Source organism: Coturnix japonica, chromosome 4 (assembly GCF_054131305.1).
Source record: "Coturnix japonica strain WE chromosome 4, WE-NBRP24, whole genome shotgun sequence".
NCBI classification, from domain to species: domain Eukaryota; kingdom Metazoa; phylum Chordata; class Aves; order Galliformes; family Phasianidae; genus Coturnix; species Coturnix japonica.
Window position 1 is genome coordinate 10411953 of NC_140666.1, and position 18160 is coordinate 10430112.

Consider the following 18160-nt stretch of genomic DNA (forward strand, 5'->3'; position numbering starts at 1 on the left):
TGTCAGCCCACTCAACCCACAGCTGCTTTCCTCCTGCTTCACTTTACCCATCCTGCTGGCCCCTGCAGCCCCCCAGTCCCGCACACCTGGCTGCCCCCGTTGCTTTCTCCCCCAACGGGGGGCAGGAGGCCGTGCTAAGGAGCTCACCTGCCCCTAATGAGGGCGATTTCAGGAGTTCCCATGTGATGAGCAGCTGAGAAAAGCAAGTGCTGGGCTCTTAGATCAGCCGTGCTGTCAACCCCTGGTCCCTACACCTGCAAAGCTGTCCCAGAACCCCAGACAAGCAGAAGGAAGGATGCCGCTCCCTGCGCTCCTGCGGGCAGACCCTCCAGCGCACCCTCACGCCCCGCATCTCTGCTGGCACATTCCTGCACCCAGAGCATCCCATAAACCTTTCGATCTCAGCGCATCCATCAGCCCTGGCCATGAAACCGAACACGTCCCTCGACCCGGCTGCGTTCCCTTCCTCCCCCCACCCTCTTCGTGCACCCCCTTTTCCTGTGCACCCCCATAAACCCCTGAGCCCCGCACCCCGCCACGCAGAGTCCCAGCGGAGGACGCACCGTCAGGGGCAGCGCCCCGACGGCCGCCCGGTACCGCACACGGCGGAGCCCCCCGGGGCGGGGGGTTCTGGGGGCGGGCGTCTCTCCGCACCGCGCCCGCCTCCTCCCCGCCGCACCGGCCTGAAGCTCCGCCCGGCTCCCGGTGCCCGCATCCTGCCGGCGGGCTCCCGCTCGCCCGGACTATGAGGAGAGGGGCCGGCCGGGGGGTGGCGGCGGTCCCGGTGCGACGGGAGTGGGTGCGGGGGAACCGCCGCCACCGGCCGGGTCATGCCCGTGCGCCCGGGGCGGCGGGGCTGCTGGCTGCGGCGGGATGGGCGCGCTCCGGACCGGCGCCCGAGCCTTCCTCCTCCTCCTCCTCGGCTGCCTCCCTCCCCGGCGTGGCCCGCTCAGGTGAGCGCACGGCGCGGTGCTCCCCCTCCTCCTGGACCCCTCCCACCCTTCCCTCCAAGAACCAGCATTCCCCACCGGGACTTGGATTCCCCCAGACGGGACCGAGATGTCTCCTACCAGTCCTGCGATAGGACCCCCACGCGCGGTCCAGACCCCCCCGTGCAATCCGCACCCTTCTCGTGGACATCCTCCCCAAATCCATCCTTACCCCCTATCCCCGGCAGCGGGACCTTCCGTCGGACCTCGCACCCCAGGGACTTTGCCTGCACGGTGCCGCCCGCCCCCTGCAGCCCCCCACCCCGGGCACAGCCCTCACCGAGGTGGGCTTAGGGACCATCGGACGATGGCCCACGCAGCTCTTTCTCCATCACAGCAATGCCCCTGAGGTGCTCAGACCTCTTCCCAGCTCAGGGATTTTTCTCTTTCTTTCTTTTTTTGCTGGGGGAGAGGGGGACGCGGGGCAGTCCCAGGTCCTATGGAGTATTTTGGGTGGAGGACCTGAAACCCCCGAGTCCCTTCATCCCATTCTACCATCCCTGGGTGCCACTGGGATGAGGTGGTACACGGGGGACAGGTGGGGGGGCTTCAGTGCCCCTGTTGCTCCCTGTCCTGGTGTATCTGGGGCAGCGTGAGGGGTATGCAACGTTTGTGGTGGGGAGGGGGAAAATTGCATCCGAATGTCACCATTTCACCAGCAGAAATCGCTTCCATTGGGATGGTATTCTCAGATAGATGGGAGTGTTTTCCAGCCCCACCATTCCCTGAGTGTGTGGGGTGCTGTGCTGAGCACCAGGGGTACCTCAGGGGAGGCTGTGCCCCATCAGCTGTGCCCAGGGATATGCACAGCAAGCCTTTGCCCCAGCCCTGGTACTCGGAGAAGCTTGGCTTCTTCTATGGATGACTCCCTCTGCTCCGAGCAGAGGTAGGAGCACAGTGTGGGCTCAGCCTGCACAGCCTCAAGAGAGTCCCAGCCCCCCTTTCAGCACCCTCCCTTGCTTGTGGCAGTGGGGTCTGCAGCCCCAAACAGGAGCAGGACGCCCCAGCAGCACGCTCAAAGCTCCCTTTGTGTCTAGAGATCTCCAGCTCGTTCCTCTCCATCACAGCCACATGCCAGGCAATGTGGTGAGCAAATGTCTCTCGCATTGTTCCTTGAAATGATCATTATAAACTGACGGAAGGAGAGGAACTGGCAGGCGGGGATGCATTCACGAAAATATCTCCTCCAAGGTCAGCTTAAATAAGTCTCCATCATCACTGGCAGTGCTGCGTGGGAGAGCTCATGTCAGCTCCTTGCCATGGCTGGGCTGCTCCTCTCTGGCCATGTCACCCCTCAATGCCACCGTCCCCTCTGTGCTCCTGGTCACCTCCTCACTGCCCTGGGTCAGCCACAGCTCTGGAAGTGTTGTATCCACGCAGCCCCCATGGGTGCATGCGGGGCAGGGGCTGGTGATTTACCCCAAGGGACAGCCCAGTGGCTGTTCCCAGTGCCCACAGCCTGGGATCATCACCACTGCGTTCTGTCCTCGCTGTGGGACACCTGGCCCCAAGCACTTCCCAACCATGGGTATGAGACATGCTGAGGCTGCTGCATGTCCTCCCTTGGGCTGCAGGGCTGTGCCTCGAGCTTTATGGTGCTGGCAGCTGGCTCAGCCCCCCCCCCCCCCCCATCTGCCCGCAGGCTGGTCTCAGGGAGGGAGGAGATCAAATCCCACTCCCGCAGTGCACCCCAGCCCATGTCACCCTCTGATTTCCTGGACAAGCTCATGGGACGAACGTCGGGGTATGATGCCCGGATCCGACCCAACTTCAAAGGTAAGGTGAGGACGTGAAGCTCCCAGGGCTGGCCGGTGCCCCATGCTTAGGGCTGTCCAGATCCAGGGGGTGGGTGTGGGAACAGGACCCTGACCCACATTCCTCTCTCCCCAGCACCTCCCCAGTTGTACCCGTGCTGTCTGTGCCTGCTTTCCCATGGCAGGGTAGAGGTGGGAGGGCTCCCCTAAATGCACCATGGGGTGACCATGATGGGCACAGGGCTGCTCACAACACGCAGGGTGCAGGGTCTGTGCCCACGCCAGCATGGTGCTAGTCAGCAGTGAGAGCTGCACTGCCTGCTTGTTTTCCAGGTCCGCCCGTCAACGTGACGTGCAACATCTTCATCAACAGCTTTGGCTCCGTCACCGAGACGACTATGGTAGGCTCCTCTGCAGGGGATGCTGCCTGGGGTGTGTGTGTGTGTGTGTCCCAGTGCCAGAGCTGTGTCTGTGCTCAGGGCTCCCACGGGTCCCTCTGGAGCTGGAGCACTGTGACAGGCTGCTGCCCTCAGCATCCTCAAATGCATGAGGATCTGCACTGGGGAAGCCCTATAGAGCCCCTGTTTGTGCTGCTGCAAAGCCTTCAGACCACCAGTCTCCTCCTGCTCCTCCTCCTCCGGCCCTGTGGGGCTCCTACTGACACAACGCCCTCTGCCCCAGGATTACCGTGTGAACGTCTTTCTGCGGCAGCAGTGGAACGACCCCCGGCTGGCTTACCGTGAGTACCCCGATGACTCGCTCGACCTCGACCCCTCCATGCTCGACTCCATCTGGAAGCCGGATTTGTTCTTTGCCAACGAGAAAGGGGCCAACTTCCACGAGGTCACCACCGACAACAAACTGCTGCGCATCTTCAAGAACGGCAACGTGCTCTACAGCATCAGGTGCTGAGCACTTCTCCTCTGGAACTGGGCTTTCCTCTTTCACCCCACTGGGAATCTTACAGTGATTCTCTCTTCTGTCTGCCTCCTGCAGGCTGACGCTGATCCTGTCCTGCCCCATGGATCTCAAGAACTTCCCCATGGACATCCAGACATGCACGATGCAGCTGGAGAGTTGTGAGTGTCTGAGGATGTTCAAGCCTTGCTTCCGCCCATGGCATCCCATCACACGCCATCCATCCCAAAAGCCGACATCTCTGTATTTCTGGGGGAGCTGAGCAGGAAAGGGGAGGTCATTTGGGGTGGGGATGAATGGGCTCATATCCCCCTGACCCGTGCTTTCCTCCATCACCTTTCCAGTTGGCTACACCATGAACGACCTCATCTTTGAGTGGCTGGAGGAGCAGGAGGCCGTGCAGGTGGCAGAGGGCTTGACGCTGCCACAGTTCATCCTCAGGGACGAGAAGGACCTGGGCTACTGCACCAAGTACTACAACACAGGTGAGACCCCTGGAAACCCCTGACTGCCCCCCAGCATGGCACGGGCCCCCTCACCCATGCAAAGCTGGGTTTCCTTCCAGGCAAATTCACCTGCATTGAGGTGAAGTTCCACTTGGAGCGGCAGATGGGCTATTACCTGATCCAGATGTACATCCCCAGCCTGCTCATCGTCATCCTCTCCTGGGTCTCCTTCTGGATCAACATGGATGCAGCACCAGCACGGGTGGGCTTGGGCATCACCACTGTGCTCACCATGACCACTCAGAGCGCCGGCTCCCGTGCCTCTCTGCCCAAGGTCAGTGCTGTGGGCACAACGCTGGCACTGGGGGGGCTAGAAAACACCTCTAGGATCCCCAACCCACTCCCACCATATCCATTGACCACGTCCCCCAGTGCCGCATCTCCACAGCTCTGGGGAGATCCTCCGATAGCTGTGACTGTGGGGAGGGCGGGGAGGGATGCAGCCCCACAGCTCTGACCCCTCTCCCCTCGCAGGTCTCCTACGTGAAGGCCATTGACATCTGGATGGCTGTCTGTCTGCTCTTTGTTTTCGCTGCTCTGCTGGAATACGCCGCCGTCAACTTTGTCTCTCGGCAGCACAAGGAGTTCATGCGCCTGAGGCGGCGGCAGCGGAGGCAGAGGATGGTGAGTGCCTGCAGCTGCTGCTGTCACCACTCGTCCCATCCTCAGATGCTATGGGGACCCCCGGCGCTGCCATCCCCGGGGCTGCAGGGCTGTCCCCTATGGGAGTTGTGGGAATTGCAGTCCTCCAGCCTGCGGGCAGCACGGGGAGCCCAGAGCGTCTCCCTGCCCTGCGGGGATGCCCAGAGCTGAGTTGTGCTGTCACAGAATCATGGAACCATAGAATATCCCGAGCTGGATGGGACCCATAAGGATCACTGAGTCCAACTCCTGTCTCCTGGAGCAGGCTGACACTGCCTGTCCCAGCATGGGGGGACAGTCCCAGCACTGGCTGCAGGGAACTGTGCCTGGGCAGGGAGCAGATGTGCTGCACCCCAGATGGGTGCCATCCTCCTCCTGCCCTGGGAGATGCTCTGCTTTAAAAAGGCAGGAAAAGAAACGAGGGTTTCTTTTCCTTTCCCATGTGATGCTCAGGGAAAGCAGCTGGTGCCCCCGCTCCGCCATATGGTGACACTGTTAGACACAGAGCTCCATGTAGAAACCCCGTGGACATGCCCCCCAGGCTCACAGTGCCCCCTGGCACAGAGGCTGTGCTGCCGGAGGGGCTGCTCTCCCCCCACGGCTGCTCTCTGCCCACAGCAGGGGCAGAGCCGTCGGTCACGCGCTGTCCTGTTTCTGTTTGGTGCCAAAAGGGCCTGAGCAGCGGGACGGCCAGCCTGGAGTCCCTGGGGCAGCCGAGCAGCCTGCACAGCAGTGAGCACACCTACGCGACGCTCTCGCAGCTCTCCAGCTCCAGGGTAAAGCACACCCCTCCGGCAGTGCACCCCTGCACCCTTCCTTTCCCCAAAAGGAGCCCCCCAGGAGCCCTTCCCATGAGTGAGGGTGCAGGAAGGAGCAGCACGGGGACGTGCACAGGGCACATAGCCATGGGGACCAGAGGCATATTTCATCTGCTCCTTGGAGATACCCTGCTCTGTGCCTCGGTTTCTCCCACTGTAAAATGGGGCCAAACGCAGCCTCCTTTGCAGTGGAGTGAACCACGTTGGGGCAATGTGCATCTCAGCTCCCTGCCTACCCAGATCACACAGCGCAGTGATCTCCTCTGCTTGCAGTGGCTCAGCAGCTGGAGACATGGGGAGGAGACACTGCAGGGAGTGGTGGCACAGGGCGGGCTGCCCAGTCTGTGGAGAGATACCAGGGGACAAGGACACCCCAACCGTGCATCTCTGGGGCTGCTGCAGCCCCCTCTGAGCCCCCATCCTGCTGCGTCCTCAATGAGCACTCAGTCTACAGCAGGGGAGCGCGGCTCCGCGGCACACGAGAGCACATTTCAGCAATTTCAGTCTCTGCTGCTCTCCCCGCTGGGAAATCTTGCTTATCCAGCAGAGTGCTGAGTTAAATAAAGATCCCCAGCTCCCTGCATGAGAGCCCCTGGCTGCGGGGTGCCCATGCAGGGCAGGATGCAGCCCTTCGCCCGTGTGCCTCAGTGGGCAGCGCTGTTTGGAGAGGGCATAAGGACCTGAAACCCACTGCTTGTGGGCGTGGAACGAGGAGTGGGATGTCCTCAGCCCTGAGTGGGGACACCCATAGAGTGTAAATGAGCCGGGCCAATGTGGCTCTCTAATGAAACAGCTCACTAATGAAGCACAGCTGTTGGTGGGGAAGAGTGAAGGCATTGCTGGACTGTGGGGAGGCAGCAAGGAGAGTGAGGAGAGAGCCTCCATTGCTTGCTCCCATCCTTTGCCACTTAGCAGACAGCCCTGGCTCTTGAGGGGACTGGGGGGTCCCTGATGGCAGCGAGGCTCCTGTGTCCCTGCATGGTTGTGCCCCCTCAAGCTGTCTGTTCAGCAGCACACCTCCATCCTGCAGCAAGCAGCTGCTGTAGCAGTGCCTGCAGCCCCAGCACCACAATGCTCGCAGAGCCCTTGTGTGCCCTGTACCTCATGTGCACCCTGCACCCCTGTGTGCAATGCACCCCTATGTACCTGGCACCCCCATGTGCCCTGCATCCTTGTGCGCCATACACCTCCATCCAATTTGCATCCTCTCGTGCACCCACACCCCCATGGGCCCACCTGCCCCCAGTCCATCCCAAGCATCCAAGTGAGGGTTCTGGGGCTGTCCTCAGATTCATGGGGGCAGTTTAGAGCACGATGTGTTGGCAGGCAGGTGCTCATTGGACGCCCCTGTACCCCAGACCCCGTGCTCCTCTGGGCTCCTGCCTGCATGCCTCAGACGTGCAGGAAAAGCACCCAACCTTGCACCTGGCACCCACCGAAGCAGACAGGCACGGCTGGCACATACACAGAGCATGCAGCACTGCCCTGTGCCCTGCGGGGTGCCCGGCTGACAGCACTTTCCCTCTCTAGGAGGAAGAGCTGATCCGTGAAAGTCGCTTCTACTTCCGAGGCTATGGGCTGGGCCACTGCCTGCAGGCAAAGGAAGGGGCTGGGGAGGGTCCTGGAATCTACAGCCCCCCCCCACCCAGTGCACTGCTGCGGGAAGGGGAGACCCTGCACAAGCGTTACATAGACCGTGCCAAGCGCATCGACACCATCTCCCGAGCCGTCTTCCCCTTCACCTTCCTGGTCTTCAATATCTTCTATTGGGTTGTCTACAAAGTGCTGCGCTCAGAGGACATCCACCCTGTGCCCTGAGGCCCACAAAAAAGCCCAAGGACCTCATGGATGGATGCTGCCATGTGCTTGGAGGCATTGAGCCATGGACAGCAGTGAGCCAGGCAAGGGGCTGTGCTCCTCTGTCCCTGCACAGCCCACAGCTCCGTGGCGGGAGATGGGCAGCCCCAGCCTTGCTGACCCCATCCCCTGGCTTCTCCCTCAGCCCCAGGTGTATGTCCCTGGGTGCGCTCACTCCATCTGCTCCTCCACCGGAGAGGAGAGCCTCTGAACCCTCAGTTTAAAAACTCAGCAAGGCTTCCAGACCTCCTGACTTGGATATCCTCCATGCTTAGCAGGAAATAAAAGCAGTAGTTGACGCTGATGTAGGTCCTACAGAGATAACTGTGTGGATGATCTCCTTTCCCCCACTCACAACAAGCCCAGGTGGGGCACACATCGTTGGTGGGGTGCTTTGCTGCAGCCCCACAGGTTCTGTGGGCAGGATGGAGGCGGAATTTGTCCCTTTCCTCAGCAGCCTTGGGGCCACCATGGCACAGCAAGGGGCCAGGCACCATGACAGGGGACACAAACGAAGGGCAGCACAGCCTGGGCAGACGTCCCACCCTCAGCCCCCAGCCTCCCTCCCTGCTCCTCAAGCAGGAATTGCCCTCTCCCTCTCCCTAGTAACCAGGAGCCCCCAGCACCCACTTTTTCAGCCCCTTCTGAGCCACACACAGTCATTTCACAGATGGGGCAAGCAGAGGAAAAGCATCCCCAGGAGACACCAGGGGTCCGCCAAAATGGCTGAAGATTGTTCCAGCCCATTGCCACTGTACTGCCCTGGGGACAGCCTTCAGAGATTTGGAGGCACAGGTCTCCACTGCCCACCCACAGACCCAAACAGAGATGTGCTGGCACCCGCAGGTGACCAACCAAACCTCCAGCAGTGGTGGGTTTTCAAACAGCACCGATCTTCCTACACAAATAAAGTCTGTCTGGGATTTTCAGTGGTGTGTTGGGGGTTTCTCTCTGCCCAGAACCCCACGTCTTGGAGCAGCTCCCAGCTGCAGGAAGGATGTGGGTGCACCAGCCTTGTGGTGATGGGAGCCCAGACCTTGTTATCTCCATTTATCTGATAGGGTTTTGCCTGGGGGACAGGACCTAAGGAAGGGCAGATGTGGAGCTGTGGGGGTCTCCAGCCCCACGGTGGAGCTTGGATACCCACACATGCTGGATGTCCCAGCCTCCCCTTCGCAGCCAGCTTGCTGGGCAGGCGCCAACTGCAGAGAGCTGCCAGCTGTCCTGGGGGCTTACGCCAGCCCTGCGGTGCCACCCTGGGCCAGCGCTCCCATCCCCAGCTGGCGTGGGGGCAGGCAGAGCTCACAGCTGACAGCCAAGTCTGCAAGCAAACATCAATCTCCCTCTGTGCTCCCAGCCAAGATTCACAGATCGGCTCTGTTGGGCACCCCGTACCTCACAGACCCATCACCCTGCTGGGCCTCAGTGAGGTTTTTGCCACAGAGAGTGGAGAAAACAAAGTGGAGACCTGCAGCTCTGTGCCTGGTTTGTTCTTCTGATGGGAGAAGCCAAACCCTGCAGTGCTCCTGTGCTCCTGCCCTCACTGCTCTCCTTTACCCAGCAGCAGGTCTTGGGTACCTGGGGGCTTCACTGAGGAGAACAGCTGAGGTCAGCCCCAAAGCACCCTGATGGAAGGAACTGGCACTTCCCAGAAAGAAAGGAAAAAGAAATAATAATAATAATAATAATAATAATAATAATAATAATAATAATAATAATAATAATAAGTAAACTGCAGAAGGCCAACATATCATAAGATAACCTGCAGGAATGGTGTGCTCTGGCTGCAGCCAAGCAGAGGGAGTCCCCACTCATGCACCGTGGTGTGGGACACTTAGGGGAGCACTGTCACCCCACAGCCCTACAGGCACAGATCTGGTGGTTTGTGCCCCCTGGGGACCTTTTGGGGGCAGCAGCAGCAGCACCCAGCCTTTACCAGAGCTGGGATCCCCTCCAGCCCATGGTCCTGGCCAGTTTCCATGCCCTAGGGCTCACCCAGGCTGGGGGTGCAGCAAGGCATATCAGCCACCCCCTGGCAAAGCCCACAGACTTCAGATGGAGTCAATTTTCCTTCTCCTGCATGATGCTGCACGTCCAGGACATGTCTCAGCCGCGATGGGAAGCAGCATCGGGCACAGGCCCAGCAGCGGCAGCAGAGTTAATTGCCGTTGTAAATGGAAGCTAATGGAGTTACACTGAGGTAATGTGACTCCTGGAAAGTAAAATCAGAATCATCAGCGCTGGCAGCTCCCTGAGCACCTGCCAGCACGGCACTCACAGCCCAGCAGCTGCACACACATGTAACTTGCCTCCTGCTGCTGCACACCCATGGCTGCTGGGGGTAAAGGCTCCGTGCTCTCATTGATCCTCATCCCTCAGCGATGGGGCCGGTGAACCACAGCACCTGCCTGGCAGAGCTGCGAGGATGGTCCCCAACCAGAAGGGACAAGCAGGGGAGGGTTGGATCCGTACTGCCCCCCCAGCACAGGGAGCACGGAACGCAGCCCAGCTCCAGGCTGCGGTTTGGCGTAAGGAAAACAAGGCACGAAGCTGCGCGCTGTGTTCTGACCCACTTAGCGCAGCACTGCCCCGCAGCCCACAGAGCAGGGGGAGGACCCGGCACCCAAACAATGCGCCATTATCTGACCGCTGCTTTATCTGAAGGGCTTTTGTTCGCCGGGCACCGCAGCGGGGATGGGGGGACACCTAGCGAGGAGCTGCTCTGCGGGAAGATGCTGCTGAGGCGCTCACCGCTGGGCACGGCTGGGCTGGGCCTACACGGGGCCGTGACGGGGCCCACACGGCGCTGCCCAGCGCCCCCCGATGGCGGCGGAACAGGCCGCGGCCCCAGGAGGGCACGACCCGCGCGGGGCCACGTGACCGCCCCATCACATGACCCCTCCGCCATGTGACCGCCCGTCAGTCTCACGTGACTCCGCAGCCGGCTGGTGTCATGGCGGCGGCGGTGCGCCGGGCCTTGATGGCCGCTGTGGTGGTGGCGGCGGCTGTGGCGTTGGATAACGGCGTGGCGCGGACGCCGCCCATGGGCTGGCTGCACTGGGAGCGCTTCCTCTGCGGCACCGACTGCGCTGCTGAGCCGGAGCGATGCGTCAGGTACCGGGACGGGACGGGACGGGACGGGATGGGGGTGGGGGAGCCGGGGTCCCGGTGCTGGGAGCGGGGCTGCGGCTCGAGCTGCGGTGTCATCCCCCATACACATACACATACACATACACATACACATACACATACACATACACATACACACACATATACACATACACACACATATACACATATACATACGCACACACACACACACACACACACACACGTTGCTCCCCGCCCCCAGCGAGCGGCTGTTCACCGAGATGGCCGACGTGATGTCCGCGGACGGCTGGAAGGAAGCGGGCTACGAGTTCGTCTGCATCGACGACTGCTGGATGGCGCCCACGCGAGACGAGCGGGGCCGGCTGCGGGCGGACCCACGGCGCTTCCCCAGCGGTATCCGCGCACTGGCCGACTACGTGAGTGCGGGGGGTGATGGGGGGTAATGGGGGGCTCTGCGGGAGCAGCGTGACTCAAAGCCTGTCCTTCTGCCCCTGAGCTCAGGTCCACTCCAAAGGGCTGAAGCTGGGGATCTACAGCGATGTGGGGAGCAGGACGTGCGCCGGGTTCCCCGGTAGCTACGGGCACTACGAGTTGGACGCACAGACCTTCGCCTCCTGGGGTGTGGACTTGCTGAAGTTTGATGGCTGCAATGCCGGCTCGCCGGGGCTGCTGGCAGAAGGTGTGTGAGCAGCTGGGGCACGACGGGCTGTTCTGCGGGTGTCAGCAATCCCCAGCCAAGGGGTGGGCTCCAGGGAGATGCTTTTCCCTGACTGTACGCGTTTAAGGGATTTGCTTACACGCAGCGTTCCCAAGTGCAAGGCTGTTCTCTCCCCGCTGCATCACATATTGCTGGCCCAAGTGGTTTTTGGCTGTTCTGACTCCCGGAGCTTTCAGGCGTGGCTTGAGAAAGCAGCTTCCTCCCACCAGAGACTGCATCGTGCTGAGCACAGAATCCTGTCTGTGTTCTCTGGGGGCTGCCTGCAGACTGCCCTGTCAGCTCTTAGCACCATAAAGGCTTTGCACTTCTGGAGTGCTTTCATTGCAGAGCACTAAGCATTTTGCACGCTTGATGTCCAATCCCTATAGTGAAGCTGTGCCATAATGGATCAGCTGTGAGCTGGAACAGCTCTCATCTGCAGTGGAGAGGGCAGATATCAGGGCTTTTAGCAGAAAACAAATCGAAGGGAATACTGGCACAACAAACCTACTGGGATTTTCGCTTTTAAATGTGCCCTTATGGATGCTGGTTCCAAAGCTGTTACACGCAGGCTGGTAGGTCAGCAGTCGGGAGCTTGGTGCTGTGTCAGAACTCCTGGCTGCAGACCCCCTCCAAGCACTGCACACCACAGTGCCCCAGGTTTGCAAGAACAATGTGGTTCTGAAGCTGGTTTTCTGTTGGCTGAGCTCTCCCTGCTGGCACAGCGTTTGGTGGCAGGAATCCTGCACGCTGTCCTGGCTGTCTGGCAGAGAGAACCTGCCCAAGTGACAGTCAGCTCCACGCCAGTTGGTCCAGCGTGTGCAGCACCGCAGGCAACAGCTGAGCTGGAAGCTGGCTGCATCAGATGGATGACCCAGGTGCAATCCAGTGGTACTGAAGCAGTTCCAGGACAGAGAGCAAACGCTTCATTCCCTCTCTGCTGATTGAAAGGGACTTAACAGGGCTGTCTGAGGACAAGGACAGGACGAAGCTAGTGCTTTTTTATTCCTGCTCAGTCGTCCATATGGCACAAATGCATCGTAAGGACATGTACCCACGATGTTAACTGCTGGTGCTGTACCCAGCAGCTTGGTAAGATACCAGCTTGCATTTCCAACTTGTATTTAGGTTGCCTGGAGAGGTGGTGGGTGCTCTGTCCTTGGAGACATTTGAGGTCAGGCTGGGTGGGGCTCTGAACACCTGATGGAGCTGTGGGTGTCTCTGCTCAGTGCAGGGAGTTGTCTCAGTGACCTCTTATCAAGGGTTCCTTCCAATTCAAAAGATTCTATGAGGGGAAATACACCATGCAGCACAACTGCAGCCAGCTCCCAGGGCTGCATCTATGTCTCTATCCCAGCTGAAACCAGGGTAATGGATGATGTACAGAGGTCAGCAGGCTGAGGGCAGCACCACTGCTTGGGTCAAATAGTACAGCCATGAAGCAGCTCATGTCACCTTGGAGGCAAGAGGCTGGCTGCCACTACGAGCTCCTCTCCCTTTATTATTTGAGCCATGAAAGTATGTTCAGCTTTGATTTTTAAGAGTCAAGCTGAAACCTGACCCTGTGGCATTGGTTTAGTTGCATTCTTTTAGCAAGGAGATGCGTAACCTCTCTTCTTTTAGGTTACAGGAATATGTCTCTGGCGCTGAACAAGACTGGCAGACCCATCGTGTACTCCTGTGAATGGCCTTTCTACCTGAGGCCCATGCAGCAGGTAGGGAGTGTTTCTCAGGGCTCAAAGCACACAAAGTGGGAAGAACAGAAAAGCATTAGGACAGCATAGCAGCCTCCCAAGGAATTTGCTGCTCTCTGGTCTGATAGAGAACAAGACTCCCCATGGCACCAGGACAGGATGTGGTTATTCCCTCCCAGAGAGATAAGATGCGTTAATCACCAAAGGGTGTGTAAGCCCAAGAAGCAGCAGTAATTACTGAAATTGTAATGACTGCAGCAGTAATTGGATGATGAAGTTTAATTCCATTGGTCCCCTCCCACCTTTGGTAAAATAGCACTTGTAGATTTTCTAACAGAGCTTGGTGGCTGCAGCTGCTCTCCCAAGAGAAACAATTGGGATGGTGCTGTCTGGAGTGTGGCAGACCGGGATTGTTGGGTATGAGGCATCTTAGGCAGCCTGTATCATTCTGATAGCTGACAGTGGATGGTATTCTAACAGTTCTCAACCAAAATATCCCTGATGCAGTCTAGCCCCGTGTTCAGTCTTGATCTTGTAAAGCCAGGCTCTCTGGCTAATCGCGCTTATTGTTTTGGCAGCCCAATTACACAGAGATCAAACAGTATTGCAATCACTGGAGGAACTTTTATGATGTCTATGATTCTTGGAACAGCATCAAGAGTATCGTGGAGTGGACAGCACTTCACCAGGACAGCATTGTGAAGATAGCTGGGCCAGGGGGCTGGAATGACCCTGACATGGCAAGTAGAGCAACACCATTTGCAGCAGCAAAACAATTCTTTCCTTAGCTGCAGCCTGAGAGGGATGGGTTGGGATGGACTGGGAGGAGAAACACTGGGGGGAAACGATCTGATGGAGTCCTAGGATTAAGCACTGGATGAGTCTTCTGCAGCCAGCTACTCTTGTTCCTAGAGCTCAGCCTATTTAACCAGTCCCCTTAGAGGGCACCACCCTCAGCATCCTGTCACTTCCCAGCACTCAGCTTGCTGGCCCAGTTTCTCCTTGGCAAGCAGCATTATGAGGCGTTTTTCTTTTCCTGTCGCAGTTGGTGATTGGGAACTTTGGGCTGAGCTGGGAGCAGGCAGTGACTCAGATGGCCATGTGGGCCATTATGGCAGCGCCGCTCTTCATGTCCAACGACCTGCGGCACATGAAACCAGAGGCCAAGTGGCTGCTCCAGAACAAGGAGGCGATTGCCATCAACCAGGACCCGCTGGGCAAGCAGGGCTATCGCATCACTAAGGTACAGCAGGACCTGGCTGGGGGTTGTGCCCTGCAACACGGGCTGCAAGCTTCCTCAGAAAGCAGGCACTGGGGATCTGTGACAGGGGAGCACCCAGGGCTTGGGAACAGGAGCCCAGTGAACACATTTGTTCCTGAAGCCTGCTTGAGCACACAGGCATGAAGACAGCTGGTTCTGCCTCCCCTAACACAAGCTTGTGGCTTATTTTCTCCTTGACAGGACAAGAACTTTGAGCTGTGGGAACGGCCCCTGTCTGACAGAGCCTATGCTGTGGCAGTGCTAAACCAGCAGGAAATTGGGGGACCTCAGAACTTCACCTTCTCCCTCACCTTCCTTGGCAATGGGCTGGCCTGCAACCCAGCGTGCTGCATCCAGCAGCTCCTGCCGACCAGCAGGGACTGGGGGGTTCACAGCTGGGTCTCCTCCCTGAGTGTAGAGGTGAACCCAACAGGCACCGTACTGCTCAAAGTAGCACCACTATAGGAGGAGAGGTTTTTCTTTTGGTAACCCTCAAGCTCTGCATTCACTGCTCAAGAGCTTCTCCATGGACGCTGAGCCTTCTGCCTAGTGTAACAAATGCCCATGACTCCATTACCATGAGATAGCAGAAAAAGGGGTGCTGCTTCTCTCCTCTTTACCCTTTCTCTGACATCTCGCCCAACTCTCCTTTCCCAAAGGTTTACAAGGCCCCCAGCAGGGCAACAACTCACTGCTGCTACTACCAAAGATATGTAAGATGTGCAATGCAGTGCTCTGCAGCTCTTCTTCAGCATTTCAGGCACAAAAGGGCAGCACAGCCCAGCTGCTCTGCTGTGCTTTAGCAGTCAGGAGTGCACACTTGTGGCCACTTAGTCCACAACTACGAAAAGCTGTTCCTGCTGAAGAAACTTAACACTGTCCTGAGTGGTCACCTTCTGAACTCGGGGACTGGCCTAAATCACAGCACTTCTTAGCAAGTGAGTTCTTAGCAGCCGCCTGCTTAAAGTAATCAAGCATGATGCCTTCAAGCTGAGCTTGGAGAGTTTTTCCTCGCTCACAAGTCTTCCTTTCATCAGTGGTTGTCCCTTTAGACAACAGTCCCCCCATTCCACCCTTTATGGGGCCAATGGGGATTGGCTTCCTTAGTGAGCTCCCTTCCACAAATAACTGCTTTCTTTCTCCAGTGGCAGCAGCCTTTAGCTTAAAGGTCCTCCTGGTACAGGACAGAGACGCTTAACCACAATTACCAACCAGAAGCAACACTCAGTACAGTGGATTCGATGCTCTATGTATATTATACACCTCTTAGAGCAAGGAACATCTGTTGGGTTAATGTACTTGCACGTCTCACCCCACCAGCAGCACAGAACACACAAAAGCAAGTTAACAGATCACTTCCAAACACTTTAATATGGTCCAAAAATGAGTAGGATGCAGCTTAGAACTGTATCACCTGGCCCTATAAGAAGGAAGAGATGAGTGTGAGTTTATTCACCCCTGAATCTTGCCCTCTCCCAATGGTAGCACATAGCCTGCTGTCTGTCTGTCCCTTCTGCTGCCACTCCAGGCAGGCTGTTGCATGCTGCTGATAATCCTCCCCTTGATACAGAGCCTCACTCAGCACTTAGGGAGGGCTCAGCCTGTGATGCTGGCAGTATTTCCCCCTTCCCCCCAAGGCCACATGCAGATGATGCTTCCATCACCAGCCAGTCTTGGTACACACACACATACCTTTCTCTTCTTGTCTCCTCCCAGTTCAAAGTGCTTGCATCTCTTAATGGCCAGCATCCTCTTGGACCTGCAGTTGGGCTCCACACACTCCAGCCTCAGCACAATCTTCTTTGTGGTCTTGGCCTGAGGAGGGGGGAAGAGCAATGAGCAGTGTCCAAAAATGAATAAAATGCTGCTCTCAGGAAAAGCCTCTTATCTCCACCCTTACAACATTCATCAGCTTGTTCTCAGAACATAGGAAGAAATTAAACACAGCTGACTTGCTCCATTAAACACAGAAAAGTATCTTAAAGACTGGTAAAGAGTGAATCTGCTCCTTTGCCTACTCATGTTTTAAAGAACTCCGGTGAAAGGACTGACTGGGGCAGAGCTGGTCTCCTGCAGAGATCAATAACAGAGCAGGAAAGCTGCTCCAGCAAATGCCTGTCAGGTTTTGCTTCCCTGCTGTAACAGGGCAGATTTCAGCCCCCATGCTGCATCACTGCACTGTAAGAAAGCAGTGACCTAATAGGGAACGAGGAGCAGCCTGGGATGGGAACTTGTGTTCTTGCACTCTCTGGACAGTTCTACCTGCATGGAGCTGCCACAGTGCGGACTGAACACAGCACAGAGACAGAAGTGTCCCCTCCAGGATGATGTGTGGAGAGCAGATGTTCCAAGCAGGAGTTATGGGAGCAGCGCTCACCTTCTTACGGAAGATAGGCTTCGTCTGGCCTCCATAGCCGCTCTGCTTCCTCGTGTAGCGCCTCTTCCCTGCACGAAGAAACAGGAACGTTTAGACAGCAGCTCTGATACGCTACAAGCACAGCTGGCAGCGCCTCGGCATCAACCACCCCCCCGGGCTCTGCCCCCTGCCCACCGCACCCCCACCCTTACCCTGGGCATAGAGGGAGTCCTTGCCCTTCTTGTACTGGGTGACTTTGTGCGGCTGGTGCTTGCCACACTTCTTGCAGTAGGTCCGGCGGGTTTTCGGGACGTTCACCTGGAGGAGCAGACAGACCTCAGTCAGCGCAGTCAGCGCAGCCACAGGCCGCACAGCCGCCATCCCGCCCCGGTGCTGCGGAGCGCGGCCCGGCCTTCCCGCCCCTCTCCCCACCACAGCACAGGCCCCGCGCCGCCGCCCCGCGCTTACGGCCTCCGCCGCTTCCCAGGCCCGGCCCGCCCGCTGTCCGAGCAGCTCCCCGCATCGCCCAGCGCCTCGGAGCGGCGGAACGAGCCGCCGCGGAGACGGATGGAGGCGGATAAAGGCAAACCCGCAACAGCACACCAACAACGCTCACCATCTTGCCGCTGGTGACCGGAAGAGAAGGAGCGAGCCGGAAGCGGAAAAAGACGTGAGGGGATCATAGAGAGGAGGAGCGGGGAGCGCAGCGCCCCCTTGTGGAGGGGAGGACGGGGAATGGAGGGGAGGGGGAGGGAGGAGGGAGGAGGATGGAGGATGGAGGATGGAGGATGGAGGATGGAGGGAAGGAGGATGGAGGATGGAGGGAAGGAGGTCGGGGCACGTAGGTGTGGGGCCAGGGGCCCTGGTGGTGTAATAGGGACATGGTGGGTGTAATAGGGACATGGGTGCACAGCGACATGGGGCTGTGCAGGGCTACGCAGGGACACGGGGTGCAGGGGAAGCCCTCGTGCCCTTCATGCACAGTGTGCAGCCCATTTCCCAGCCGCACTGCCCAGCACCAGGCCTGGAGCTCACACCCCAGCCCTTCTCCCACCCCCTGCTCCTGCACTGTGCCCCCGGCTCCATGTCCCCACAGCCGGTCCTGTTGGCGGCACTGTGAAGGTGGCCCCGGCCATCTCCAGGAGGAAACGCAGCTGCTGCTTTGAGTCAGAAACTCAGAAAAGGGGAACTGAAAGGGTGGGGTTGGCCGGCCCCGTTCTTCCTCCCTGCACGGCAGACCCCATTGCGGGCCCCGCGCCGTGTCCCTACAGCTGCCCTGGGCCGCTCGGGGCAGGCGTGGAGCAGCGGGCGCAGCCGTTGGGGCGGCCGGGAGGGCCCGGTGAGTGCGGGGCACACAGGGTGGGCTGCGCCCCAGGGGCGTGTGGCAGGAAGAGATGTGACGTGGGCAGCACGAGGGCTCGTGGCCTCACATCTCCGCTGTTTGCGGTGCTGGGGATGGGGGAGGTATCTCAGGTGCTGGCTGTGGTGTGCCATACCGAGCAGCCCCATCTGGGCCGTGAGGCTTGGATGCACACTGAGCTGGCGGCATCCATCCTG

At 58.7% G+C, this 18160-nt stretch overlaps 3 protein-coding genes across 8 annotated transcripts; 2 read left to right on the plus strand and 1 right to left on the minus strand.

Moving 5' to 3' along the window:
• Positions 1–644: 644 nt before the first annotated feature.
• Positions 645–7788, plus strand: LOC107312646 (glycine receptor alpha 4). 2 transcript variants are annotated; one of them, XM_085546003.1, is made up of 10 exons: positions 645–953; positions 2632–2765; positions 3077–3144; positions 3425–3648; positions 3740–3822; positions 4006–4146; positions 4227–4441; positions 4642–4791; positions 5481–5585; positions 7158–7788. In XM_085546003.1, the coding sequence occupies exons 1-10, from the start codon at positions 874–876 to the stop codon at positions 7443–7445; spliced, it is 1488 nt and encodes a 495-aa protein (XP_085402129.1). In that variant the 5' UTR covers positions 645–873; the 3' UTR covers positions 7446–7788. The 2 variants fall into 2 exon arrangements, with proteins under 2 accessions (XP_085402129.1, XP_015715758.2); XM_015860272.3 differs by lacking the exon at positions 5481–5585.
• A 2579-nt stretch (positions 7789–10367) lies between these two features.
• On the plus strand, positions 10368–16241 carry GLA (galactosidase alpha). Of its 5 annotated transcripts, XM_015860097.3 has the most exons (7): positions 10368–10598; positions 10837–11011; positions 11097–11274; positions 12916–13007; positions 13565–13726; positions 14032–14229; positions 14449–16241. In XM_015860097.3, the coding sequence occupies exons 1-7, from the start codon at positions 10438–10440 to the stop codon at positions 14710–14712; spliced, it is 1230 nt and encodes a 409-aa protein (XP_015715583.1). In that variant the 5' UTR covers positions 10368–10437; the 3' UTR covers positions 14713–16241. The 5 variants fall into 5 exon arrangements, with proteins under 5 accessions (XP_015715583.1, XP_085402135.1, XP_085402134.1 ...); XM_085546008.1 differs by lacking the exon at positions 14449–16241 and having other exon boundaries at positions 10382–10598; positions 13639–13726; positions 14032–14230; XM_085546007.1 differs by lacking the exons at positions 10368–10598; positions 10837–11011; positions 11097–11274 and adding an exon at positions 12266–12384.
• RPL36A (ribosomal protein L36a) lies at positions 15600–17249 on the minus strand. Its single transcript, XM_015860103.3, has 5 exons — positions 17220–17249; positions 16816–16921; positions 16625–16692; positions 15940–16062; positions 15600–15667 (listed from the first exon to the last, which is right to left on the minus strand). Exons 1-5 carry the CDS (start codon positions 17220–17222, stop codon positions 15647–15649), a joined length of 321 nt encoding a protein of 106 aa, XP_015715589.1. The 5' UTR covers positions 17223–17249; the 3' UTR covers positions 15600–15646.
• Between the last annotated feature and the right edge of the window lie 911 nt (positions 17250–18160).